Below are 17383 nucleotides of genomic sequence, written 5' to 3' on the forward strand. Positions count from 1 at the left end.
GACAAACATTGGCAGTAGAATGGCCTACATGTAGTTCACTACTCCCCAACGCTGCAAGTAAATAAGCTTTTTTGACTGAGTTTTTGGTCTGGATGTGGGCGGAACTAAAAATAGGGACTTGAAGCACATCGGACATATAAACACAAAGTACACATTTCCAACATGTTAAACATTTTATGAAATGAGTGGGAGAAGCAGTGATTTCTTTTAGATATTTTGAATGACAGTTGTAGTTTGAAATGTCTGAGCTGGCATTGGATGAAATGTCAGTTTTATCAGCAATATACTGTGAAAAGGACGAATTTGAGCTACTTGAGGAATCAGGCAAGATTTTGAGCTAGCTAGCTAGCTGAGTTTCTCTACACCAGGATTTGCCAAGTACCTCAACTCCACGAGGATGTCATCCACGGAGATGGGCGCAGATTATACTTTTCAAAATGAAACTCCGACTCCTTCGAATCGCTATGCTAGGGCTCAACAACTAGATTCAGCTGCGGGCCGATTTCTTCTTGAGCGTATGGTCAGGGGGCCGGAACATAATTACAAATAATTTGTGGACTGCAAATTGACCGCAAGAAACCCAAACAGATATAACATTTGACTGGTACGACTTGTATATAGCCAAGTTATTGTTACTAATTGTGTATTACTTTTCTATTATTTCTCAATTTTGTTTCTCTCAGTATTGTTGGAAGGGGGGGTAAGTAAACATTTCACTGTTAAGTCTACACCTGTTGTTTACGAAGTATGTGACGAATACAATTTGATTTGATTTAAAACATAAACATTTCAAAACTTGCTTACATTTGTATATGATCTCATACTCATTGGCCAGTTTATTAGGTACACCCATCTAGTACTGGGTTGGACCCTGCTTTGCCTCCAGAACAGCCTGAATTCTATGTGGCATGGAAACGTTGCTCAATTGGTATCAAGGGATCTAACATGTGCCCGGAAAACATTCCCCATACCATTACACCACCGCCACCATCCTGTACCATTGACACCAGGCAGGATGGGGCCATGGACTCATGCTGCTTACGCCAAATCCTGACTGCCATCAGCATGACGCAACAGGGACTGGGATTCGTCAGACCAGGCAATGTTTTTCCACTCCTCAATTGTCCAGTATTAGTGGTTGCGTGCCCACTGGATCCACTTCTTCTTGTTTTTAGCTGATAGGAGTGGAACCCGGTGTGCCATTCTCCTTCGGCCTCTCATCAACGAGCTGTTTTCGCCAACAGGACTGCCGCTGACTGGATGTTTTTTGTTTGTCGTTACCATTCTTGGTAAACTCTAGACACTGTCATGTCTGAAAAGGCCAGGAGGCTGGCCATTTCTGAGATACTGGAACCGGTGCACCTGGCACCGACGGTTATACTACGCTTAAAGTCAATCGTTTTGCCCATTCTAATGCTCAATCGAACAGTAACTGGATGCCTGTCTGCCTGCTTTATACAGCAAGCCACGGCCACATGACTCACTGTCTGTAGCCTCCCGAGTGGCACAGTGGTCTAAGGCACTGCATCGCAGTGCTAGCTGTGCCACTAGAGATCCTGGTTCGAATCCAGGCTCATGGGGCGGCGCACAATTGGCCCAGCGTCGTCCAGGGTAGGGGAGGGAATGGCCGGCAGGGATGTAGCTCAGTTGGTAGAGCATGGCATTTGCAACGCCAGCGTTGTGGGTTCGCTTCCCACGGCGGGCCAGTATGAAAAATAAAATAATGTATGCACTCACTAACTGTAAGTTGCTCTGGATAAGAGCATCTGCTAAATGACTAAAATGTAAATGTCTGTAGAAGCGAACCATTTTTCGTGAACTGGGTGATGTACCTAATAAACAGGCCACTGAGTGTTTATCTCTCTTATGCGTGGGAATACTTTGGAACAGATTTCCAAAATTAAAATAACTTGGAGCTGATTTGCTGGTGTTTTTAGTCATTTATGTCAAAAAATTTTTTTACAAGTATAATTTTTTTGCTCAGAAAACTTGGGGAGCCAAATAAAATGACCCCAGTTGGGGAACCCTTCATAAATGTAAATTCTTAAACCATTACCATGTACCTATGTTTGTCCTCTGTTGCATGCCTTTCTTTGTTTGCTGAAATCCATACTTTTAAATAAAACGTTAATCAAATACATCCACCGATGGCAACTCAACAAGGAAACAGTCGGTGGTTGTTTTTGATTGCGGAAATCCATATGTTTTTTATAAAACAAAGAAAGGCATGCAACAACAAAGGACAAACATAGGTACACTGTAAGGGTTTAATAATTTACATTTTGAAGTTTCAACTGCATAGCGTCTCGAAGGTGTCGGTGGTTATTTTACAAAACTAGTCTGCGCTCAACTCCATGGATGATATCATCGTGTAGTTAAGGTACTTGGCGTTGGCAACTCCATACAGTATGTACACTGTAGCTAGAGTTTTTACTTTATGTTAGCTAGCTGGCTAGCCTAGATGCTAGCTATGTATAGTTAGTAGTATTTTACATGTGGTGTGACATTTATGAGTTACTTGAACACGTGTGTAATACGTTATTGTTTTCACAGCTGAAAAGGGACTTGTATTCCGCATCCAGATGGAGGTGGAAGAAGCCACCAGTGAGAGAACTCTTCTGAGTCTCCTCTTCCAGCTGCCAACCGAGTACCCCCACTGTGTCCCAGAAATATGTGTCAGCTCTGAACAGCTCTCCAGGAAACAGTGCCAACACATCAAGCAGAGTTTACTGGAAAAGGCCTCAGCACTGGAGCCAGAGCCCATGGTTCATGAACTACTGCTGTGGCTCCAACAGAACTTCACTGAACTCACCTCAAATGAACAGTCCCAGGTGAAGGAGGTGCAAGAGGGTGGTGAGGAGGAGACGTGGATAGCTCTTTTTCTAATAGACCATATGAGGTCCAAAACTAAATATATAAAGACAATTGAAAAGTGGAGCTCGGAATTGGGGCTCACCGGAAGACTGTTCTTGGGGAAGTTGATACTGGTCCTTCTGCAAGGCGCAAGGAGGAGTATCAAGGTAGTATAGAGTTTGGATAGATTTTAGACACTAGCTGATGCAATGACGTCTCTTCAGATCAGCTACAACACTCATGATAAATAATGAATATGATGTACACGTCACAATATGGTGGATATAATGATGTCATGTACACTTCCTTCCAAACTTATTTGGATAGTGAAGCTAAAATGTTACATTTTGTTCTATACTTCAGCATTTTGGATTTGAGATTAAATGTTTCATATGAGGCGACAGTACAGAATGTCACCTTTATTTAAGGGTATTTTCTTACCATTTAGAAATGAAAGCACTTTGTGTCTAGTCCCCCCATCTGAAGTCATAAGGATTATAGTATATCAAAGTAGTCATAAGTTTAGTGTTTGGTCCCATATTCCTAGCATGCAATGACTACATCAATCTTGTGACTTTCGGATTATGTTGTGCCAATAGAAGTGAATGGTAAATAATGTATTGTGTCATTTTGGAGTCACTTTTATTGTAAATAAGAATGGAATATGTTTCTGAACATTTCAACATTCATGTGGATGCTACCATGATTACGGATAATCCTGAATTAATCGTGAATAATGATGAGTGAGAAAGTTAGAGGCATACATTTCTTATTCCACCCCAAAATGCTAACCTCCCCTGTTATTGATAATGGTGAGAGGTTATCGTGTTTTAGGGGCATGATCTTTTCATCACTAACCCTAACCCATTATTCACGATTCATTCAGGATTATCTGTAATCATGGTAGCATCCACATTCATGTAGAAGTGTTCAGAAATATTATATTCTTATTTACAATAAAAGTGACTCCAAAATAACACAATACATTATTTACCATTCATTTCTATTGGGCACAACATAATCCGAAACACAACCAAAACAAACTGCAAATGCATCCAACAAGTTTGTATGCAAATGCTTCCAACAAGTTTGTAGAGTCACAAGCTTGATGTAGTCATTGCGTGCTAGGAATATGGGACCAAATACTAAACTTTTGACTAAATTGAATACTTATGACACCTTCAAATGGGGGGACTAGATACATAAAGTGCATTCATTTCTAAACGGTAAAACATACAGTGGGGAGAAGTATTTGATACACTGCAGATTTTGCAGGTTTTCCTACTTACAAAGCATGTGGAGGTCTGTCATTTTTATCATAGGTACACTTCAACTGTGAGAGACGGAATCTAAAACAAAAATCCAGAAAATCACATTGGATGATTTTTAAGTAATTAATTTGCATTTTATTGCATGACGTAAGTATTTGATACATCAGAAAAGCAGAACTTAATATTTGGTACAGAAACCTTTGTTTGCAATTACAGAGATCATACGTTTCCTGTAGGTCTTGACCAGGTTTGCACACACTGCAGCAGGGATTTTGGCCCACTCCTCCATACAGACCTTCTCCAGATCCTTCAGGTTTCGGGGCTGTCGCTGGGCAATACGGACTTTCAGCTCCCTCCAAAGGTTTTCTATTGGGTTCAGGTCTGGAGACTGGCTAGGCCACTCCAGGACCTTGAGATGCTTCTTACTGAGCCACTCCTTAGTTGCCCTGGCTGTGTGTTTCGGGTCGTTGTCATGCTGGAAGACCCAGCCACGACCCATCTTCAATGCTCTTACTGAGGGAAGGAGGTTGTTGGCCAAGATCTCGCGATACATGGCCCCATCCATCCTCCTCTCAATACGGTGCAGTCGTCCTGTCCCCTTTACAGAAAAGCATCCCCAAAGAATGATGTTTCCACCTCCATGCTTCACAGTTGGGATGGTGTTCTTGGGGTTGTACTCATCCTTCTTCTTCCTCCAAACACGGCGAGTGGAGTTTAGACCAAAAAGCTCTATTTTTGTCTCATCAGACCACATGACCTTCTCCCATTCCTCCTCTGGATCATCCAGATGGTCATTGGCAAACTTCAGATGGGCCTGGACATGCGCTGGCTTGAGCAAGGGGACCTTGCGTGCGCTGCAGGATTTTAATACATGACGGCGTAGTGTGTTACTAATGGTTTTCTTTGAGACTGTGGTCCCAGCTCTCTTCAGGTCATTGACCAGGTCCTGCCGTGTAGTTCTGGGCTGATCCCTCACCTTCCTCATGATCATTGATGCCCCACAAGGTGAGATCTTGCATGGAGCCCCAGACCGAGGGTGATTGACCGGCATCTTGAACTTCTTCCATTTTCTAATAATTGCGCCAACAGTTGTTGCCTTCTCACCAAGCTGCTTGCCTATTGTCCTGTAGCCCATCCCAGCCTTGTGCAGGTCTACAATTCTATCCCTGATGTCCTTACACAGCTCCACAATGGTCTTGGCCATTGTGGAGAGGTTGGAGTCTGTTTGATTGAGTGTGTGGACAGGTGTCTTTTATACAGGTAACGAGTTCAAACAGGTGCAGTTAATACAGGTAATGAGTGGAGAACAGGAGGGCTTCTTAAAGAAAAACTAACAGGTCTGTGGGAGCTGGAATTCTTACTGGTTGGTAGGTGATCAAATACTTATGTCATGCAATAAAATGCAAATGAATTACTTAAAAATCATACAATGTGATTTTCTGGATTTTTGTTTTAGATTCCGTTTCTCACAGTTGAAGTGTACCTCTGATAAAAAATTACAGACCTCTACATGCTTTGTAAGTAGGAAAACCTGCAAAATCAGCAGTGTATCAAATACTTGTTCTCCCCACTGTATATATGATAATACCCTAAAATAGAAGGTAACATTGTATACTGTCACCTCATATAAAACATTTGATCTTAAATTAAAAGTTTTAGCTTCACTGTCCAAATAAATAATTACGGGGAGTGTATGTATGAAAATACCCTAAAATAAAAGGTGACATTCTGTACTGACGCTTAATATAAAATATCCTATCTCAAATCTAAAATGCTGGAGTATAGAGCCAAATAAAAAATGGTAGCTTCACTGTCCAAATACATATGGAGTGGAGTGTACAGTGGGCAAAAAAAGTATTTAGTCAGCCACCAATTGTGCAAGTTCTCCCACTTAAAAAGATGAGAGAGGCCTGTAATTTTCATCATAGGTCAAATCAACTATGACAGACAAATTGAGATTTTTTTTTCTCCAGAAAATCACATTGTAGGATATTTTATGAATTTATTTGCAAATTATGGTGGAAAATAAGTATTTGGTCACCTACAAACAAGCAAGATTTCTGGCTCTCACAGACCTGTAACTTCTTCTTTAAGAGGCTCCTCTGTCCTCCACTCGTTACCTGTATTAATGGCACCTGTTTGAACTTGTTATCAGTATAAAAGACACCTGTCCACAACCTCAAACAGTCACACTCCAAACTCCACTATGGCCAAGACCAAAGAGCTGTCAAAGGACACCAGAAACAAAATTGTAGACCTGCACCAGGCTGGGAAGACTGAATCTGCAATAGGTAAGCAGCTTGGTTTGAAGAAATCAACTGTGGGAGCAATTATTAGGAAATGGAAGACATACAAGACCACTGATAATCTCCCTCGATCTGGGGCTCCATGCAAGATCTCACCCCGTGGGGTCAAAATGATCACAAGAACGGTGAGCAAAAATCCCAGAACCACACGGGGGGACCTAGTGAATGACCAGCAAAGAGCTGGGACCAAAGTAACAAAGCCTACCATCAGTAACACACTACGCCGCCAGGGACTCAAATCCTGCAGTGCCAGACGTGTCCCCCTGCTTAAGCCAGTACATGTCCAGGCCCGTCTGAAGTTTGCTAGAGTGCATTTGGATGATCCAGAAGAGGATTGGGAGAATGTCATATGGTCAGATGAAACCAAAATAGAACTTTTTGGTAAAATCTCAACTCGTCGTGTTTGGAGGACAAAGAATGCTGAGTTGCATCCAAAGAACACCATACCTACTGTGAAGCATGGGGGTGGAAACATCATGCTTTGGGGCTGTTTTTCTGCAAAGGGACCAGGACGACTGATCCGTGTAAAGGAAAGAATGAATGGGGCCATGTATCGTGAGATTTGGAGTGAAAACCTCCTTCCATCAGCAAGGGCATTGAAGATGAAACGTGGCTGGGTCTTTCAGCATGACAATGATCCCAAACACACCGCCCGGGCAACGAAGGAGTGGCTTCGTAAGAAGCATTTCAAGGTCCTGGAGTGGCCTAGCCAGTCTCCAGATCTCAACCCCATAGAAAATCTTTGGAGGGAGTTGAAAGTCTGTGTTGCCCAGCGACAGCCCCAAAACATCAGTGCTCTAGAGGAGATCTGCATGGAGGAATGGGCCAAAATACCAGCAACAGTGTGTGAAAAGCTTGTGAAGACTTACAGAAAACGTTTGACCTGTGTCATTGCCAACAAAGGGTATATAACAAAGTATTGAGAAACTTTTGTTATTGACCAAATACTTATTTTCCACCATAATTTGCAAATAAATTCATTAAAAATCCTACAATGTGATTTTCTGGAGAAAAAAAATTCATTCTGTCTGTCATAGTTGACGTGTACCTATGATGAAAATTACAGGCCTCTCTCATCTTTTTAAGTGGGAGAACTTGCACAATTGGTGGCTGACTAAATACTTTTTTCCCCACTGTATGTTTAAGCAATAAGGCCCGAGGGGGTGTGGTATATGGCCAATATACCACGGCTAAGGGCTGTTCTTAAGCACGATGCAACGCGGAGTGCCTGGACACAGCCCTTAGCCGTGGTATATTGGCCATATACCACAAACCCCCGAGGTGCCTTATTGCTATTATAAACTGGTTACCAATGTAATTAGAGCAGTAACAAGAAATGTTTGTCATACCCTTGGTACATGGTCACAGCTGTCAGCCAATCAGCTTTCAGGGCTCGAACCACCCAGTTTTATAATATGTTTTAGGCCTAATCCACTCTTTTAAAGATATTGTTAATATTTCATCTGAACCTAAATGAATGACTGAAAAAGCCCAGTATGTCAGTCCACAAAATGTCTGTGTTGTTTTCCACTTTTCCTTTGTTCAGTAATTAACTGCATGTAAAACAAGTTGTACTGAATATGGAAGTTGGAAAATATAATTCAGACAAACAGTGTTGGGACATGTTGACTTGATAACTTAATTATTGCAACATCATACAATACATTTATTGATCATTATTACCCTGCCTTCTTCATAATTTGCCAACCAGGAATAATTACTACCCATGCTAAATGTGTACTTGAACAGTATTAATTGATTACTGGTTTGACGGGTAATTATAATCACAAGACAAATCAAGACCTCAAACAGACAGTCTATTTTATATTTCACCCTGTTTGCCGTTTGTTTTCCGTCTAGGAATACATCCATCTCCAGAGAACTGTGAAAGTAGACGTGGATTCATCAGGAAAGAGATGCAAAGAGAAGATGATGAGAGTTCTTTGCGAAACTCAAGTCTCAGACCCCAAAAGGTTAAGGGTTTCCTCAGCTTTTCTATATGAATTTGTGTCATAACGTGGGCATTGTGCAATTGTACATTTTGAGCATTGGAAAGGTCTCTGGCAATGTTTTAAGGTTTTACAGACAATAGCCATCAGCCACATGCATTCCAAGAACTCACTGTAATCAGTCCTTGATTTCTCCTACTGCGCCACTCTCTCATCCCTCAATGTGTTTCTTTCTCTCATTCACAGGATCTCATCTTTTGAAGTCAAAGAGTTTTTGTCCCTCGAGGAGCTGAAAAGGGAGTTTGAGCAAGTTGGACTATTAGAACTGTACCAAGAGTTTGTGCCCACATTGCTGTAGCCATCATAGCTTTTGTCAAGCAATGCTTTTCCAGACTGGTGCAGATTGTGAACTTTATACTTTCCGTATGACAGTCAACGGACGGACTAATCTAAACATCTGATTAACATTAAATTATGGGTTACATGTGTGCATTGAAAATGTAAAAGGTAATCAAAAGGTGTTCATTTGATTTGATTATTTTGTCATCTTTGACTTTTTTCTACCATCCACTTGATGGCGGCAAAGTCTACCATCTGAATCAGAGATTTGTAAAGTTGTTTGTTTATTTAAATGTTTTTTATTGTCACACACTGGATAGGTGCAGTGAAATGTGTTGTTATACAGGGTCAGCCATAGTAGTATGGTGCCCCTGGAGCAAATTAGGGTTAAGTGCCTTGCTCAACGGCACATCGACAAGTTTTTCACCTTGTCAGCTCAGGTATTCAGTAAGGCTATTCCCTAGTTGAAAAGTTGTGCCTTGCTTTCTACTCCTGACAGATTCGTTCCTCCCTCTTGTACCTCTTCATCAGATGAAATACATGAAGGTTAAGGTCATATAGAAAAACGTATATAAAGTGGTGCGCAAAACCCTGATGTTACACGGACGTTACATCATAGGACTTAGCTTCGGACCATACAGTTTTAGCATTCAGCTTACATACAGTGCATTCGGAAAGTATTCAGACCCCTTGACTTTTTCCAAAAATTTTTACCTTACAGCCTTTATTCTAAAATTGATTAAATATATTTTTTCCTCATCAATCTACACACAATAGCCCAAAATGACAAAGCGAAAACATGTTTTTATACATTTTTGCAAATGTATTAAAAATAAACAGAAATACCTCATTTACATAAGTATTCAGACCCTTTGCTATGAGACTCGAAATTGAGCTCAGGTGCATCCTGCTTCCCTTGATCATCCTTGAGATGGTTCTACAACTTGATTAGAGTCCACCTGAGGTAAATTAAATTGATTGGACATGATTTGGAAAGGCACACACCTGTCTATATAAGGTCCCATAGTTGACAGTGCATGTCAGGAATTGTCCGTATAGCGCCAAGACAGGATTGGGGAAGGGTACCAAAAAATGTCTGCAGCATTGAAGGTACCCAAGAATACAGTGGCCTCCATCATTCTTAAATGGAAGAAGTTTGGAGCCACCAAGACTCTTCCTAGAGCTGGCCGCCCGGCCAATCTGAGCAATCAGGGGAGAAGGGCCTTGGTCAGGGAAGTGACCAAGAACCCGATGGGCACTCTGACAGAGCTCCAGAATTCCTCTGTGAAGATGGGAGAACCTTCCAGAAGGACAACCATCTCTGCAGCACTCCACCAATCAGGCCTTTATGGTAGAGTGGCCACTCCTCCTTGATATAAACATGCTCCAGAGCACTCAGGACCTCAGGCTGGGGCGAAGGTTAAACTTCCAACAGAACAACGACCCTAAGCACACAGCCAAGAAAACGCACGAGTGGCTTTGGGACAAGTCTCTGAATGTCCTTGAGTGGCCCAGCCAGAGCCTGGACTTGAACCCAATCGAACATCTCTGGAGAGACCTGAAAATAGCTGTGCAGCGATGCTCCCTATCCAACCTGACAAGAGCTTGAGAAGATCTGCAGAGAAGAATGGGAGAAACTCCCTAAATACAGGGGTGCCAAGCTTGTAGCGTCATACCCAAATAAGATTTGAGGCTGTAATCTCTGCCAAAGGTGCTTCAACAAAGTACTGAGTAAAGGGTCTGAATACTTATGTAAATGTGATATTTCCATTAAATAAAAAAAACTTTTCCAAATATCTCGAAATACCTGTTTTTGCTTTGTCATTATGGGGTATTGTGTGTAGATTGATGAGGGAAAAAAACAATTTAATCAATTTTAGAATATGGCTGTAACGTAACAAAATGTGGAAAAAGTCAAGGGGTCTGAATGCACTGTAAATGGTTAGCTGAATCCGTGTAGCGAAACCAAATGTAAGTTCGCAAGACTTCCAGATGGTTGTACAAGGTTAATAAAGTGTACAGTTTAACAAAAAAAATATAAGATTCCGGTCAACAAAGGCATATCTATAATCTCTAGGACTGCTATCAAAAACAGATTTTATCCAGGGTCTTTCGTTCCAACGATTAGCCTACTATTGTCATTTTCCAACTGGAAAATACTTGCTTCTTCGACTTAATGTCCATACACATTAAGGCTGTAATCAATTTCGGATGGCAGGAACAGGAGCAATGTGCAACTAGGATGCTGTCTGTATACAACATCCTAGTTGCGATCCGAAGCTACGTAGGGCTGTGTAACAACATGTCCCATAACACTGTTCATGTCTATGTAACTGCCATTTAAATACATGGGTTTTATTTAGCGTCACTTAAAAATACTGAACTGAAAAGTTGTTGCAAAGTTTATCTCAAACTGTGGGAAGCATACAGAACCACTCATCATATATTCCTGCCTCCATCCGTCCATAAATAAAATAGAGGCCGCAACATAACCATTACTCAGAGTTCCCTGTATATCAATTGTTTTCTCCCGTACAGAAGGCCTGCAAATGAGGCCATTTAAATATTAGGCAGAATTTTATTGATCGTCTTAAAACAGCTGCGTATTGGAAGATGGATGTCTTTTACCTTTCTGAGGCACATTCAATCATATCTGCTTATTCCTGTCCTACCTATTAACGAGCTGTCATGGGTATCTGCACTGAATTCCTAAGGTTGTTGATAGGAAACAAACAGAGATTCATAGTGTCACTGTCAATGGTACAGGTACAGAATGTTACAGGAGACGTGTCATTAAACAATATATAGGTACAGAAAGGTATAGTCTTTATGAATGGTATACTATACATGTATAGAATTGAACCGGAGAGTGTCCGAATGAATGGTAGATACGTAAATAATGGTACAGTCCGTATGAATGGTATACGTACAGAATGGTATGGTGTCTGTATGAATGTTATACAGGTACAGAATGGTAAAGGGCAGCCATACGCAACTGGCAGACTGCGATCCGGACCCAGAACAGGGTCAATACAGGCTGCGGGTCCAGACTTTTTAATGTTTAATTTTTTGTTCTTTTTTTTGGTAGTGCATGGACAGTTTTCCTCTTATGTCATTCACTGACAGACCTTGGAGAGCTATTTATAACCTGTCAGAAATGTCCAGTTGATCAACTAGCCCATGTTAGCTAGGTAGATAAGTTAGGCTAACCATATATCTAAATCTTGTAGTTATCATGGCCAGATTACGTGGCCAGGGGCCTCGACCCCCAGGGGGCCCCCATTGATTTTGTTGAGTAATTCAGGTATCATATGAATAAGACATGGCAGAATTTCAAGAAATTAGCTTTGAAACGGCAACATTTTCTGTCCTCCCCATTTCAGAATTTGTAGAATTGCAGGAAATTTGCTATAAAACTGCAAAATGTTCTCTCCGCCAACAAGAGGGGTGTGAACAGTTGAAACTGTTTGGGGTCACATGGGTTGCAAGGTGGTAGTTTGTTTCTTCGCCGATAAATGACAATATCCATCCGGACCTCCTAGGAAATGTTTGTGACCGGACCTTCTCAAATAGTAGTACCCCTAGTATAGGAGATAGTCCTTGTGAATGGCGTAGGGATATAATGTAATTTATTTTCTCAGTGATATACCAGACCTTAATGAAACCCACTCACTCCAAAACCTTTACCACCTCCTGCCCCGGACAATCAATCCACCTGGCCTGCCCTTTTCCCTGACACACAGTCTCAAATAACACTGCTTAAATGTCACTCACCTACTGGCATTTCATTGGATAAAACGGGGCTTAGAGCAGAGACATCAGGTCCAGTCAGTCAGGAAATAGAGATTATGACACGCAACTATTTTGTCTGTTCAACCTCAAATCAGTATAAGGATTGATTTATAAGCTCAGTGGTGGTTTCAGAAATGTGTTGCATGAACATCCCTGAGGTAAGACTTCACACCAGAAGAGAACTATGGCACCTTTTAGTCTAGATATATCCATGTTAGTAGAGACTTACCCATCCATCATATTGTATGTCCTCCCTCTGTTCCAAGAGATATTCGTAAAGTGGGCAGTCCCTTGTTCTGTGGGCCTTTGGTGAGAGGCCTTCATGAGAGAGGCCTTCAATGTGAGTACTTAAATTGTAACTTCTTGCATACCTATAGAACACTTTACTCAGAAACTGCTGTGTATCAGAAGAACAGTTCTTCATGACCTCACGTTTCCTTCTATGTCCCATAGACCGTCCTAAATGTCATAAACCTTATCAGCGTGGCTGGGCTGGACTGGACTGGACTGGACTGGACTGTTGCTGGGAACAAGGTATAACCTCTGACCTGTAGTGGACTTAGGCTCAATAACCTTGAAGAGTAGTAACAACATACGCTATTGCTGTTTTTGTTAATACGGTCTCTCTTGTTTCCCCTGACACAGGACAGGAAGGACTTTTTCTCTGTATACGAGACGCTCGTGAAATATGCCGGGGATGTGGCGAATCGTGTCACGATTGAAGAGGGGTTGGATCAACATGGCGTAAGTTCACCATTTCTTTTACACCTCTTTTTGACTTTAAATAGTGTGTACATATGAATACCTTCCACAATGGGTACCTTGCACGATAACATGTGTCTCGTAACCCCTCAACAGCCCTCCTTCTCTATCACCCTCACACACCCTCTCTCACCCTTTCCCTTACACCTTTACTTTGCAAATATATACATATTTATATACTTGGACTATCTGTGTCTGCATTCATTCAATTCCTCAACATTTTCAAATATTAATTCTGTTGCACATATACCAAACCCCACACAACGTTCTGCAATCTTTATCAGCATAATGAATAATGAATGTGGCATTTCACCCTGAACTGACTGTGGTAACGCCACTCTTATCTTTCTCATGAGCTGCCCTCACAGCAATGGTGACAACACACACACACACACACACACACACACACACACACATACACACACACACACACACACCTGCCTCAATTACCCTGGCATTACTACTCCTCTCCCCATTATTGAGCTTGGCTTCTTAATTATCCCTAACTCATTAGCTCCTGAGTAATGCAGCTAGAGGACATTGGCCTTTTTAATTAAAGTGGAGTAGAGGGTTTTTAGGTGAGTGATAAACGTGTTATTGTCATTTTAAGAAAAAGCAAGGGAACAAAATTAAAAGGTGGGACGGGGCATAATGATTCTGATTGGTGGAAATGGGATGGGTGAGGGAAAGGGCCTGAAAATATGTTTTTGGATGTCATGTCATACAGTACAGTAGACCAGTGTTTCCAAACCCCAGTCCTCCAGTACCCCCAACAGCACACATTTCTGTTGTAGCCCTGGACAAGCACACCTCATTCAACTTGTCAACTAATCATCAAGCCATCAATGAGTTGAATGAGGCGTTTGTCCGGACTACAAGAAAAATGTGTGCTGTTGGGGGTACCCGAGGAGTTGGGAAACACGGCAGTATGTGGCTTTACAATGTGATTCAAGGCATAGTTGTTGTTAGTTGGTAACTCCTGTGACTTCAACCCTGAGATAAATAGTTTATTTTCAATGTTTGTAGGGGAGAGTGGGGTAAGTTGAGCCAAAGGGGTAAGTTGAGCCACATTTGTTTTTGGGAAACAATACACAAAATGTATCAGTTGACCAAATATTTAGGAAGAGGTAATCATTTCATGGAGTCTGTGAAGTAAGAAACCAAATGTAAAAGGGGTAAGCAAGTTAGGTCCAGTGAATTTCATTTATTGTGTTAGAGGTTTCATGATGCTTGTATCTAACTAAACCAAAGTAGATCATTTTAAGATTGTTCTATACATCAGTTGGGGTCTGTATAAGCTTCAATATGAGCTGTGTGGGCTAATATAGTCAACATGTTTGTCTTGGGGTAAGTTGAGCCAATGGTTGAGCAAATTGAAGTGTTTTCTTCCCAGGTGTAATGCCTGGCATAGTCAGGGATATGAGGTAACAACAGGGCCTGGCCTATGTTAAAAGTACAAAGTGTTTGTTAGGTCTTAAGCCTGTGTTTGTATTTATTATGGATCCCCAAGGCAGCAGCTACTCTTCCTGGGGTCCAGCAAAATTAAGCCAGTTATACATTTTAAAAAACATTACAATACATTCATAACAGTTTTCACAGCACACTAAGTGTGTGCCCTCATTTATTAAAAGATAAAAAAGTGATTGTTGAATTGTGTTTGGGAAATAAAGATAGACAAATATAGACATGGTTTTAAAAGGTAGTGGTAATATTTAATTCAGTAAAGAAGTTTGTAGGCGGCTTAACTTACCCCATACCTGGGGTTGTGCCAAGAGATCACTTTTTTTGGACAAGCTATGTTTTCAAAATGAATGTTTACATGAATTCTGATTATTTCCAGGGATACACAACATCATGAAATATATGTAGATATCTTTGTTAGAAAGAATACGATATTTCCCTTGACGGAGTGATGCAGGATGTAAAAAAATGGATAAACTTACCCTACTCTCCTGCTTCACAGAGCCATTCACCCAGACAAATCAAACAAACAAGTCATGATGTCATTGTCAAACCAAGAAAATAAGTCATTTTGCCCCACTCTGCCACCAACATTTATTTTCCAACACTGTTCTTCACAAATTCAAGGGCAATTTGATTATCCTGGAGAAGATAAGACAGCTGACATGCTTGAGAGGGGTAGGCAAACATTAGAGAGTCAATTAGGAGAGACCATTATACTCAAATTCAAACCACCACGTGAGGTGAATGCACTAGTGTGTGTGTGTGTGTGTGTGTGTGGAGACAAACACACACAGTGCTGTGTCCCATGTCTCATTGTTGATGACACACAAATATGCATGTGTGTAATTTTCAGCGCAGACCTCAATAACTTCTTTATAGGACTCCATTTTGATGAAGTCTTTGATATTCACATGAAAGAGCTGGAATGAAAAAATAACACAAGTATTCAGTACATAGACACAGTGAGTCGCTAAGTATTTTAAAAGTGCCTAAGCTGTGATACTGGGGAGGGGTGATTGACAGTTTAGGCCTTCAAAAACAATCTATTGATGTGTGTGTGAGAGAGATAGAGAGAGGAGTGTGTGTGTGTGTTAAAGAGGGAGATAATCAGTGGAGAGAGAGGGTGTGTGTGTGTGAGAGAGAGAGAGAGAGAGAGAGAGAGAAGTGTAGAATGTGCAATTTTGCATCTGTAAACACTTAGACCAGAACGGTGTATGATTTTTAAATGACAACCACCAGAGGACACTGTCGTGCTTTACCAAGGCACTATTCCCTCCACAGCCACAGGACACCATCGTTCTTTACCAAGGGACTATTCCATCCACAGCCACAGGACACACATTTTTTAATTCTGATGTGAATTGAGACAATGGATAATTATGATCATGATGTTTAATTTGGTTTCCTTCTAAAACAACCATTACAGCAGACATTAAAGTTAATCTAATGAGTTATACCAAAGTTATATCAAGGATTCTACCAACCATTGAAGAGGTCTGTGGGGACACTAAGTGTTTCCGCCCGATGCTTCAGAACAGCAGTCGGCCACACCTGACTCTCTCTGAGGCTTTGCTTGTAGCCTCTGGGTTTACAGTGAGGAAGACGGGTCATTACGAGATTGATGCCAGATCAGATCTGGATGTGCCATGCATGACATGACAACGACAGGAGGATTATACAGTTGTCATCATTCAAACGCAGCAGGTGATTACAGATGGTAAAGACAAATCCCTGAATCTGCGTCTCAAATTACAGCATATAGTGAATAACTTTTCACCAGTCTCCCTATTCCCTGGCCTATACTGTATAGTGCACTTATTTTGACCAAGGAGTGCACTATACCGGTAATATGGTGTCATTTCGAGGCATCCTATCTCTTCATTACCTTGGTCAAATGATCATTACCCATGAGGTCACTGTCAGTCAAATTAACAGTGACTGTTGAAACAATCAATGGCAATACAATTAGGTCGGTCTCATTTCACTAGCTTCCATGCCAGGACGAGGCTATTTCCTTGCCCCTTTGGCAGACATAGAGTATGATAAAACTCAATCACCTGAGATTTTCGGTACACTGCGAAACAACAACTTCGTAGCAAGTGTTTTCTTGCTTTTCATACTCAGTGCTATTGTGTAGGTCTACTTGGCTTGAACTGGCACTCAAAAACATATTGAGAAGTTGTCCAAGCAACAGTTTTATTTTGGAGTTTGTTCATTGGGTGCTACAGTGACCCTTCCTAAATCTGTCTGCTCTCCCTGGCCATTGCTGCATATTTGAATTAATCGGTTTGTGAAAAGGCATGTAAAGACAGGACAACCTTGTTTCCCTAGCACCTCTCTGACTAGATGAGTCTAATCTGAAAACAACACATCATTAACTGTGCAGACTGAGAAACACGGCTCTCTTGTCTTCATGCCCTCTCCAAATGTTATCTGCCACGGATACAGTGCAGGACAAAAGTGTGCGGTGCAAGGGAAGGTGTTACTTTCTTAACTGTGGTGGTGAATGAGCAAATTAGTTGAATATCTATTGGAGAAAAGTTGTTACAATGTAGATACACGTTAGTTACAAAGGCAGGCACAGTTTTAGATTGTAATTACACTGTACCTCTATGTAACTACCAAATGAATACCCCAGTAATTCCAA

General features: G+C 41.3%; 1 protein-coding gene across 1 annotated transcript; it reads left to right on the forward strand.

The window, feature by feature from the left end:
- The first annotated feature begins 65 nt into the window (after positions 1-65).
- Positions 66-10444, forward strand: rwdd3 (RWD domain containing 3). Its single transcript, XM_084183153.1, has 4 exons — positions 66-324; positions 2554-3020; positions 8291-8403; positions 8626-10444. Exons 1-4 carry the CDS (start codon positions 240-242, stop codon positions 8735-8737), a joined length of 777 nt encoding a protein of 258 aa, XP_084039279.1. The 5' UTR covers positions 66-239; the 3' UTR covers positions 8738-10444.
- The last annotated feature ends 6939 nt before the right edge of the window (positions 10445-17383 follow it).

This window comes from Coregonus lavaretus (assembly GCF_964263955.1).
Source record: "Coregonus lavaretus genome assembly, chromosome: 19".
In the NCBI taxonomy this organism is placed as follows: domain Eukaryota; kingdom Metazoa; phylum Chordata; class Actinopteri; order Salmoniformes; family Salmonidae; genus Coregonus; species Coregonus lavaretus.

Coding starts and splice junctions, on each gene's coding strand:
- rwdd3 (XM_084183153.1), top strand. CDS start 240: ATGTCTGAGCTGGCATTGGATGAAATGTCAGTTTTATCAGCAATATAC. Junction 325..2,553: donor TGAGCTACTTGAGGAATCAG/GCAAGATTTTGA, acceptor TTGTTTTCACAG/CTGAAAAGGGACTTGTATTC. Junction 8,404..8,625: donor CAAGTCTCAGACCCCAAAAG/GTTAAGGGTTTC, acceptor TCTCATTCACAG/GATCTCATCTTTTGAAGTCA.